The following is a 12,226-nucleotide window of genomic DNA, read 5'->3' on the forward strand; positions in this document are numbered from 1 at the left end:
ATTTTGCACAACGTTTCGTAGTTACTTATGAACTGAATCACTTCATATATATATATATATATATTTGTTCAGCAGCTTAGCAGTCATGAGTAGTATAATTTGTAAAGGTATTCGGGCAGATATCAATGTGTTTGCATTATTGTTGCATTGAAATGTAAATACACTTTCATTAAAGAAATATAACAAGAGCAGACAAGATATATACATCATTGGATTAAAACCAACATCCATCTTAAAACAAAGCAAAATACTAAACTACAGGTTGACTTCTACTTAATTGAGTTGTTTGAATCTTTGCACTAAACCGGATGGTACATATAGCCTTGACAGGAATGTATAGTGGGGTAAAAACCATATTTATTCAGAATTTTAATTATAACACATAATGTTTTTGGGGATTAATACAAGGATTTTACTGGTGAAATTTTTTTTAAGGGAAATGGGCAATAATAAATATTTCACAACTATATAAAATCAAATCTTATTTGAAGGTTTATACTAACCAAGTAGAACGTGGAGCTGCCAGAGGTACCCACCAGGACAGAAGGCGATACTCTGTCGGGAAAATGGTTTTGATCAAATTGACAGAGTTAAATGCAAAGCTCGGGAAAGTTATAAAACAAGATGGCGATATATTAACAGTTGAACAGTTCAAACAAGATGGAAACAAATGGATTCCAACAGGAGAAATTGAAAATTATGACATTTTCAATTGTTTTCCGGGGTCATTTGATCTGACGAAAAGTGGAAACCTACCACAAAGTGAAAAAGTCAGATTAGATTTGAATGGATTAAAAATTTAATCAAATATTGAAGATGTTGTCGTTTAAATATTATAGTTGTTTTATATGTATTATTATTTATTGATAATTTTGACATTTGTTAGTTGGATACAAAAAATACCGGTACTTTATCCCGGCCTTTTTAACCAATAGCAGTATATAACATTTTGGTAAGTAGGTATTAGTTAACTCATTTCTGAAATATATAATTCCTAAATTATAATATATCCAAATAGTACATATATCAATATAGAATGATCCGTATATTTGAAATAGAAGAGAACGAAATAAATGAATAATTTCGCAGACATTTGAAGTTATGGCAGCAGCAAAACATTCATAACATTGATGTTGATGTGAATAAGATAAAGAAATGTAAAGTGAGACTTTCGGTACTCAAAGTATAATTGTATTTTTAACTAACCAAATATTTTCATAGTTAAAGGGACAAATGGCGATGCAATTAAAGCGACAATGTTTTATGTTATTGAGATAAAACTAATGCACGAAGATAACATTTGAGGAGTGCTTTGTAATTTATCAAGAAAGTTGTTAAATAGTGCTGAGACCACATAACATCTATAAAATAGTACTTAAAGTAAGAAAAAGTGGTAATTTAAGGTAGCACTACAGGCAGACCTTTCTGACTCCATTCAGCAGTCTTTTAAAGATAAATTTCTCATAAATTACAGAATGGATTTTTATAATCTTTATCACACTTTAAAGCAGCTGAACTTTCTTAATCTAATGTTTTTTTTGGTAGGATCAATTTAAAAATATAGCCCATGAACTGCCAAATAACGGCGCTCCCAACTTGGAAAGCATATTTCATATCGTAGTAAAAATCTATTTTTATCCCTTTGATTGACCAAGCTACAAAATTGTGTCTCAGATTGTTTATATATGACTGCAATTAGAAGATATATTGATTCAACTGTTGGGTACCACACCTCATTTCACCTTTGTAATCTTTGGAGAACTATAATTCATTCAAAAACAAAGTACCCTAAAACAGGGACACGGTTGTGTGGACAATAATCCATTTAATCACATATATCAAAACCAAACCAGAGGGGGCACCTATAGAGGTTCTATTTTTTATTTTTTAAGGCAATTCCCATGAAATGTTTTTTTGAAAATCACTTAAAAACTGACGATCCCCCTGTGAACCCCATAAATGCAACTTAAATATAAAGATTCCTAGTGTTCTGACACCATTATTTTATCATTAAAACCACACAGTTTGTGTCTTTTGTACACTCAACTGTAAATTTTACATTAAAACATGGAAACACATGTTAAAAAAACAAAACACGTTGCGTGATTGAGATACTTAATAGTTTTGACCATATCTTTATTATTTGACTTTAAAAAAAGTCAATTGTGATGCTACTTCTCCCGCCAGTTCTAATTACCACATGATGTGCATTTACCAAATGTGTTTATAATTTCTATGAAGGAGCTCCCTGTCTAATATATTAATGATGTGTCCCAATGGTACATATGTGAATTATATAGATTTAACTGAGGTTCAAATAGGAACATCAGTTGAAGCTATTATATACATAATTAAATTTGATGAACTCTCCCAGATTAAGATTGCAAACTGAGATTCTATCATGTCATTATTGGAGGTCAAAAGCGTTGCATAAGAATATATGGAATGTTATGGGGTCATATGAAAAGTACATAATACATGTACAACATAGGAAATAACATAATTAAATTATAATAAATTGCATAATAATTATATATTAAAAACGTTAAATCATTTGACAGATGTGTACGTCTTTCTTCTTTCTATAGCCGGGTTTCTTTTTATTTTTGTGAATTATTGGAGATAAATGTAATTTAATACGCCAATTTTAAGTTCACTTATTGGAGATGCACACAAACTTTCTAGTTGCAACATCCTGTATCATTACAACCATTATGCTTGTAGAAGAGAACTTAGTTCACATGTTAGAACAGAAATAAAGTATGAGTTAGTAAGAATCTTATCTATCTATACTATTTTTAAATAATCATGCCTCAATCCTAATTTTTAATCTAAATTTTCTCTATGCTTTATGTATTTTATCCATTAAGCATATTTCTATAATTCGCCATTGCTTAAGGTTTTCCCTAATTTTACTCTTTTCTTTTGTTTAACTAATTTTTCTCTATTCTTTATTTGTTTACCTTAAATTTCCATACTAATTATTTTTCATTGCCTATTTTTCAATACAATTGGCCCATTATCTGCGCGGAAGAGGAAAAAAAAAAAGAAATAGTAACCGCTCGACTCCGTCCGTCTGCCCTACAGAAGACCTGGGTTCTATGCACAGGAAAATGATTTAATGTTTGGTCTGCAGCTGGATAATGTTTCCTCAAAGAGATACTGTTGTTAACAGAATTCTGAATAGAAAATCGTTCTTCAGAAAGATGATATTCTCAGCGGAATTTTGATGAGAAAATCGTTTTTTCTAAAAGATGCTGACCTTAGCAGAATTCTATTAAAAAAAGATCGTTTCCTCAGATTCATACTATTCTGAACAAAAACGTGATAAGAAAAGCGCTTCCTTAGATAGATAGTATAGTTAACAGAATTCTGATATAACAATAGGTTTCCTCAGGTAGATACTGATCCAAAAAGAAATCGTTTTCTCAGAGATACTTTTCTTAACAGAATTCTGATTAGAAAATCGTTTACTCAAATAGATACTTTTTCTAAACAGAATTCTGATAAGAAAATCGTTTCTTCAGATAGATACTTTTCTTAACAGAATTCTGATAAGAAAATCGCTTCCTCAGATCGATACTTACTGATAAGAAAATATTTTCGTCAGATAGATACTTTCCTTAACAGAATTCTGATAAGAAAATCGCTACTCAGATAAATAATTTTCTTAACAGAATTCTGATAAGAAAATAGTTTCTTCAGATAGATACTTTTCTTAACAGAATTCTGATAAGAAAATCGCTTCCTCAGATCGATACTTACTGATAAGAAAATATTTTCGTCAGATAGATACTTTCCTTAACAGAATTCTGATAAGAAAATCGCTACTCAGATAAATAATTTTCTTAACAGAATTCTGATAAGAAAATCGTTTCCTCAGATAGATACTTTTCTTAACAGAATTCTGATAAGGAAAAAGCTTCCTCATTCTTAACAGAATTCTGATAAGAAAATCGCTTCCTCAGATCGATACTTTCTGATAAGAAAATATTTTCCTCAGATAGATACTTCCCCTAACAGAATTCTGATAAGAAAACCATTACTCAGATAAATAATTTTCTTAAAAGAATTCTGATAAGGAAATCGCTTCCTCAGATAAATAGTATTCTTAACAGAATTCTGATAAGGAAATCGCTTCCTCAGATAAATAGTATTCTTAACAGAATTCTGATAAGAAAATCGCTCCCTCAGATAGATATTTTCTGATAAGAAAATATTTTCCTCAGATAGATATTTTCTGATAAGAAAATATTTTCCTCAGATAGATACTTTCCTTAACAGAATTCTGATAGGAAAATCGCTACTCAGATAAATTATTTTCTTGACAGAATTCTGATAAGAAAATTGTTTCCTCAGATAGCTACTTTTCTTAACAGAATTCTGATAAGAAAATTGTTTCCTCAGATAGCTACTTTTCTTAACAGAATTCTGATAAGAAAATCGTTTCCTCAGATAGATACTTTCCTTAGCAGAATTCTGATAGATACTTTTCTTAACAGAATTCTGATAAGAAAATCGCTCCCTCAGATAGATATTTTCTGATAAGAAAATATTTTCCCAGATAGATACTTTCCTTAACAGAATTCTGATAAGAAAATCGCTTTTTCAGGTAGATACTTTCCTTAACAGAATTCTGATAAGAAAATCGTTTACTCATATAGATATTTTCCTTAACAGAATTATGATAAGAAAATCGTTTCCTCGGATAGACACTTTTCTAAACAGAATTCAGATAAGAAAATTGTTTCCTCAAAAAGATAGTATTCTCAACAGAATTCTGATGATTTTTTTTTAAAGTCTCAAAAGATTACAGTCCTGATATCATTCTAAAAAAATCGTGATAAATTGATACAATGTAAGAAGATGCCTCATTCTTAACGTATCACATCCTGAATTTGATCATTTGGAAATAATCAGCTGCAAATGGAAGCTGTTTGTTCGAGGCTAAGCCGAGGGCCATAGTTAGTACAAAAGGACAACAAACTTGTTTGTACCCTCATGACCAATCTTGAAGTGTTTTATTATACTGAACAAAACAAACGTCTAAAGAATCTACATACACACCACCTGGTATAAACAAATAGTCGCTTTATACATGCAGTGAGCTTTAACTTTTGTAAAAATGGTATCAAAACTAATGTAATCAAAACTAGGAATCCTTGTGTAAAAACTAGCATGCATATATTTACCGATAACTTAAACAATCACAGATCATGAGGACGAGGAGAGACCCATACCACACATTTGTTATGTTGTAGAACTATACATATATATGTCGCGTAGATTTTCTTTTTTCTTTTTTAATTGATCATGGTTAGTAAAATGTTAATTTGAAATTACGACGACAGACATTTACAGATTTCACTGTTTTCGATATTTCAGATTTTTACGCTAAAATGCGCGCAATCAACATGAATAATCAATAACGTCATTGTTGTCCAATGAACAATAAGTACGAAAAAGTCCGGGAAATATGATTAACCGGGATAATAGTCTTTGAAACTATTGACTTGAAAATAGTCTGTGGAATGAAATAGCACAAATATGTCATTTTTTTTGTATAGAAAAACATATTGAGGTATAATTAGACAACTATCATACAAGTGGGAAGTTTAGCTAGCTATAAAACAAGGTTCAATCCACCATTTTCTCCGGAAAATGTCTGTTCAAAGTCATGAATAGGGCTGTTGTTTTTCTCTTGATAGCGTTTTATTTTGTCAGTTTTGATGGACTTCTTTTTGCATTTGCCTTAGAGTTCGGTTATTTTTGTTATACTTTTTTATGTAGAAGTTTAGAATTAATAAAACAAAACGGCAAATGTTTCGATTAATGGTATTCAAATGGAGCAATGATGAAAAACGATGATGCTTGCCTCCTTTTTTTCTCATTTTCTTCTGTAAGTTCGATAATTTCTTCAAAAACAGAAGAGATTATTCTGTCTTACCTTTTTCTGATGCTCTTCAAAATCTATAACTCCGGTAATTTTTCTGATGACTTTCATAATTTTTAATCTCTCTCCAATTTTGCTGCAATGATACAATTATATTTATTGAGGAATAATAGAACTATTTTTTTAGCAATTTACTCTTTAAAAAAGTATGTATTGTTAATCATTTATCAGTGTTATGCATTGGTGTTTATCTTCATACCTTTCATTTTTGGCTTATCGCAATTTTGAAATGTATTTTAACTAATACATTCATTGTTTACTTCTGTTTTAACTGGTCCTCATTTATTATGGTATCTTTTATCTTGATGTTGTAATGTATTGTAACATTAAATTTGTTGGAGGAACAAATATATAAGTGTTATGTCGGACTTGCTAAAAGTGCAATGAAAATATCGATTGTCGTTATCTTTTCGTATTAATTACTAACTGCACACTTTCATTTGTTCCCTTGAACTTTTTTTCGATTTCATTATTGTCTTCCCTTTGTAACACATTGTTGTCGGTCAAATGTCATTTTCTGCTCTGCTAAAAAGAACTGAGTTGATTTGTCTTGTCATTAACTTGACCCTTTGATTGCTCTGTTGAGACTCTATGGTATTATGGTAAATTTAGCTGTCATCTAACATTCCACGAAATCGAAACCAGCAAGACTACCTTCTATACAACTCTTACCATATGAAACATTTCTGGGGAAGGAATATGGGAGTAGCGATAAATCGGCGAGCATTCCATAAATAAAGTTGCATGTATTATTTTGGAATGACCCTTTTTTAAGTTCTTTTTTCGATAGACACTAAAAAGGTGAAAAGTCTCATATATAACTGAAATAATTTACTCACGTTATGCCCATTTTTTCAAGTTGTTCTTCATTTAACATATCCAACACTTCTCCGGATATACCCTCCTCTGCAAATAAATCTATCACATGAAGCAAATTTAATGCTGATTGTCCACGTCTTGTGGCGGAGCATATGATGTTGAGATGAAAAATCAATACTTTAATATTTCAAAATCATCATTTGGTTTGGAATTTTGGTTCTTTTTTAGAATAATTAATCAATTCATTGCACTATTGGTTGTTGATAAAAGCAATAAAAGGTACAGCTATCCTCGGTAGTTTTTCTGAATAAATGAACAGGGAATTCAAATGATAATGTTTTGAATATCTTTTTAAATGTTGGTTTATTACATTTTACATTGATTAAACAAGTAGTAACAAATCCGGACAAAACTTTTATTGATATATGTTTATAATAATAATATAAACAGAACCAATTTTAATGCACCATATGCGCATTTCGACAATCAATGTATATTAAGTGATGCTCGAGGCCAAAATGTTTGAATATTAAAAACCTACTACAAATGTTGAAAATCGGATCAAACCAAAAAGAACCTAAAGTATAGCAAAATCTGGACAAGGAATTTCAGCTTTGCATGAGGGAGATATATTCCCTAATTTAAAATAATTTCCCAAATTTTATAACAACAAATGTTAATCAAACAATATTCGTATTTTCTTCCAAGTACCGAAGTACTTGCTACTGAGCTGGTTACCTGTATCCATTATTCATATGTTTTGAAATATTTACTGTTTGTAGAACGATTCAAAGTTATGATATACTCTTTATGTATTAATGTTCATTTGTCTTATATGTGCCTCAAATTATTACTTCAATAACTTGATTTGTTTCTTCAAATATATGTCAAAAGTTTAAGAATTACTCGTTTTGGTTAGACATTCCATTACAATAAGTTAAGCTAGGTAATAGCCGTTTAGAACATTTTCCATTTAAGCCTATCAAAGTTAAGTTTTTATTCAATGTTATACTAAATTGTCGAACGGAGGTAAATACTTCACATGAGAATTCCCATCGGGTATACTAGATGCATACATACTTACACTGACACACACATACACAAAAATACAGACATACACAGAAATGTAAACAACTGTCATACAAGTGGGAGGTTTAAAAACGATGTTGAACACACAATTTCACCACAATGGTTTAATCGAGTGTTTGATTTTTTTATGGACTTCCCACTTTTTTAAATTTACGTTGGAGTTTTGGTATTTTTGTTAATACTGTTTTATACATACATACACACATTTTGCTTACTTATCTAGAAAATATGTTTCAGGATTCTACCTTTATTTTCACATTACTGACAATTAAAAGAAGTTTACCTCTGAATACTTTGGCTGCGTTATTAAAAGAATAGTCTTCCAATTTCATGGCTACATCTTCTTCTGACCAAGTTATGTACCCTTCCCCAACTGGAAGACTACCTGATGTCGAAGGCTGAGGTTCCTCTTCCTTAAATGATTCGCTAAATGAGACCTCAGATCTTTTTCTCTTTGAAGCGAAAACTTCTTGGGATTTTGATTTTCGTTTTTTGCCCGTCATAGCAAATTGTTGCTGTAATGAGAAATAAAGATGTTTGACCTATATGTACGTTCAACTGTCATGACTATATTTCTAACCGCCATCTTTTACAGTTGAAAGAATGGTGGTAAGAACTTTAGAGAGATATAAAGTCGCACATCTTGAAGGAACGGCTAGATATTATTCTTCATAAAAATTTTGTGAAGGTTAGCTATCCGGTACAAAGATTTCATCGTCCTTTTTCAGGTAAATACAACAAGAGGGAATGATTTCCTACAATCATTTATTTCGTGATTGATGTAGCGGTACATAAGTGGGATTTTCTGTTTTGCTGTCAAATCAAAGTTCTTAAGGAAGACATTCCAAATAATGCAAACAATATCGTTTGAAGTTTTGTCTGCTGTTGGATATAGTTGTTTTATTGGCAATCATACCACAGCTCCTTATTGTATGATGATCTTATCATTTTAAAATACTGAAGTAATATTGCTACCTCTTTTTTTTTAAAAGCTAATGTTTCCCCTTTATTTTTCCTTAACAAAATGTAACTGTTTGCATACGTCGTCTTCAATAAATATTTTATAATTTTCGCAAGAAGGTAGGCATATGCACAAAATATGAAAAAGGTGTGATTTCATGATGGCACCAATACTATGTTTAAGTCGGAACGATGCGCTAATTCCATCTCCATAAAAAAGGCGAATTACGGTATCTTTTTTTTAATGATAATTTAATCAAAAATTGAGAACCATGTTTTACAAAAATTACACCTTTCTACCTGCAGTATGCACGCTGGATTGGTTTATCGAATTAATATTCAAATAATATTTTCATTCCAGAATCCATTAGAATTTTGAAAATACTTCACTCATATTTCTCTTTCCCGCCCCCTACCTACCCTGAATTGCCATGCCTACCCTTACACATTTTATGGTCAACATAAATGATTTTTGTGTATCCTTTATATTTTAACATTGAATACACCGATATCTACAATTTATCAAGATGAACGATGAAAGGTAGACAACACTCGAGCGAAGATACGCTGTAAATTTCATTATACCCTGTGTGTATTTCTAATATTATAATTGTAACATTGAATGTTTTGGAGAGTAAAAATAAATTTTATTTGCTTTCTTTCTGTTCTTCTGTCTTCAAGACTTTTGATTTTGAAAGCCTCAAACTTTTAGATGACTTTTATACTACGTTTCGTGGCGTCAAGCTGGTGTATGCAAACATTGTTTGTTTCTGCGTTGTGTTGTTCTATTTTCGTACTTCAATGTGTCAAACATTTCTAATAAATCGTCAAACATTAACTTCATAATTGGAAATGTGGGTCGTTTTTACCGTTAAAATACATAATTTTGATATGACTCTCGATTCATTGTTTTATTTAAAGGATTGCTTCGTGAAATCCGGAATAGGTGGAATTGAAATTGATTCGATCGTATGTATTTTGCACTCCATAGGATCTTCGCATGCGTCAGTTAAAAATGTAGGATTAATATGAATCGAGAACTTTTTTATTGTTTTCTGGGTTTACTTTAAAGTAAGGATTGCAAAACTTGTAAAGATATATTCCCTACTGACAAACTTTTCTGGAATACCTAGACAAAAGAGCAAATGTTCACAAAGAAATACTAAAATGAATTTGTGAATGATTCTTCGTCATCAGACCTAGATGAGTTTAAACGACAAAAGAGAATGTACAAAGGTACAAATGGTTTATGTGTTAGTTGGAATGATTCTGATTAGCCGCGAGTATTCTTAGATGTTTGTCTTTTTGATAGATTTTGTGTTTGCTTAGTGTCGATCTGATTAACAAAGCCTTTTCCAACTCATTTGTATAATTTTTTCTTATGTTGTGCTGTTACTCAACTGGCCCAAGACCACAATTAATGATCCCGCTTTTCGTTGTCCACGAATATAGTTCCTTTTAATTAGAGTGTATTTTTTCTTAATTTTTTTTCTTTCCCTTCCTCACTCATTTCTTAGTTTTTTTTGGGTGGAAATAAAAGAAGAGAGGTGAAATAATCTTCTGGATGTTGTATTTTAACTGATTTTGATATGGAAAGAGTGATTAGGCCAGGTGCAAAAAGGTGATATTTACAGTTTTCGGAACATCTCTTGACTTGTCCATAGGGGTATGGATGTGTATTGGCTAAATTTGTAGGAGTCATTGGTTCAATCTTTCTGAATTTTGGATATATTTTTGGACTAGTACTATACATTATACACACAAAAGATTTGACAAAAATGCAAGGTGCAATTTTTTTAATGAAACAAAACGTTATAAAGAACTAATAGGGGAATTTAATTGTGGTCTGTGGCCTAAGAGGTGAATTCAGGAAATATTGAATTTGTACTTTGACAACTTCCCTGAATGATCTATTGGTATTAATTTGTCAAACTACATGAGAATAAATGATTTCCACTTTTATTTGATAGAAATTTTGTAAAAAAGTGACATTTCAGCCTACATGCCCAAAATTGAACTTTTTCAGTTGTTTCAATATTTTTACAAAAGTAGCATGCTTACTTTCTCTCTGACAGATTTTTCTGGTTTTCTATTTGTGTTTGTGGTATCTAATGTAGATGTTTAACTCATTTTTGAACACTGAACACAAAAAAAAGTAGATAAAATCAGAATAAGAGTGCAAAATGTGCTGCTTTAATGGTCTTAGTCTAACGGTCAGTATGAAGCAAGTGAAAAATGAGGTTCTATGCACATACAAGTTGAATTCCTTTTAGCAGATTTCACTGAATCTGTATCAAAAGCACTTATTTCTGGTTGTTTGACCTTGTCTGTTTTACAGACTACCTTTATTTTTTTTTGTTTGATAGCTAGTGGTTAAAATATTGGCCTTTTGAGGCTGAAATTTCATGCCGGTTTTAAAAAGTAAAGTAAATAACTTTGCATCAAATCATACTGTCTACATATATAGTTGAAAGTGACAGTCATGTTACATCCAGGCTCCATGTTTTATCATATCTAAACAAAGATTTGAGCAAAAAGAAGCATATCTCTATCTACCATATCATTTATATACTTTTTAATATGCAAATGTGGGGAACGACCTAAATTGACAACCTGTTTTTTTAAGCTTGACATTGCTGAAGACCATTTTATTCACATGTGTTATGCTATTTGAAACTTATATTTCCATTCAAAGTACATTTATAACATGTAAAAGGTGTTTTTATAACTTAACAACTTCAGAAAATTGTGGTAAGTGAAAAATATTACATTTCATATAAGGCCTCGATTCATTTGAAAACCTCTATTTTTTGGCACAGGCTCATATAAAATTTACTTCTGGCCATTTTTTATAAGTCTGAAACATGAAGTATGCTATCTGTTGCTTTTAATAGGTGATAACTTGTACATAGAAACATTAAAAAATGTAAGTTTTGGTATATTTTGGTTTTTAGAAGCCCAAATTTGATAGTTGAAATTGTTCTAATTCAACGCCACAATTCAGCACCCAAAGTTCAGATATAAAAAATGCCACATTTTTTATAATTGGTATCATATGGCTTTGAAACTTTGTAAACTGTTTTATAATACACTAAGCTTAAATCATGCCAAGTTTTATTAGAATTGGTCAAGTTTTAGACCCCTAATAGGCCCAAGACCACAATTAATGATCCCGCTTTTCGTTGTCCACGAATATAGTTCCTTTTAATTAGAGTGTATTTTTTCTTAATTTTTTTTCTTTCCCTTCCTCACTCATTTCTTAGTTTTTTTTGGGTGGAAATAAAAGAAGAGAGGTGAAATAATCTTCTGGATGTTGTATTTTAACTGATTTTGATATGGAAAGAGTGATTAGGCCAGGTGCAAAAAGGTGATATTTACAGTTTTCGGAACATCTCTTGACTTGTC

At 30.8% G+C, this 12,226-nt stretch overlaps 1 protein-coding gene across 3 annotated transcripts in view; it reads right to left on the minus strand.

Annotated features, from left to right (window-relative positions):
- Window positions 1–12,226, minus strand: part of LOC127702286 (deoxynucleoside triphosphate triphosphohydrolase SAMHD1-like) — a 190,551-nt gene that overhangs the window by 58,476 nt on the left and 119,849 nt on the right. For all 3 annotated transcript variants that reach the window (XR_007982355.1, XM_052206419.1, XM_052206420.1), the window contains exons 7-9: window positions 8,145–8,376; window positions 6,793–6,859; window positions 5,948–6,029 (exon numbers count right to left, since the gene is read on the minus strand). Coding sequence is in view for 2 of the 3 variants with exons in the window: in XM_052206419.1 (XP_052062379.1) it covers window positions 5,948–6,029; window positions 6,793–6,859; window positions 8,145–8,376 (381 nt within the window). In the remaining variant the exon portion in view is untranslated. The remainder of the gene's footprint in view (window positions 1–5,947; window positions 6,030–6,792; window positions 6,860–8,144; window positions 8,377–12,226) is intronic.

Source organism: Mytilus californianus, unplaced genomic scaffold (assembly GCF_021869535.1).
Source record: "Mytilus californianus isolate M0D057914Y unplaced genomic scaffold, xbMytCali1.0.p SCAF_5, whole genome shotgun sequence".
NCBI lineage: Eukaryota > Metazoa > Mollusca > Bivalvia > Mytilida > Mytilidae > Mytilus > Mytilus californianus.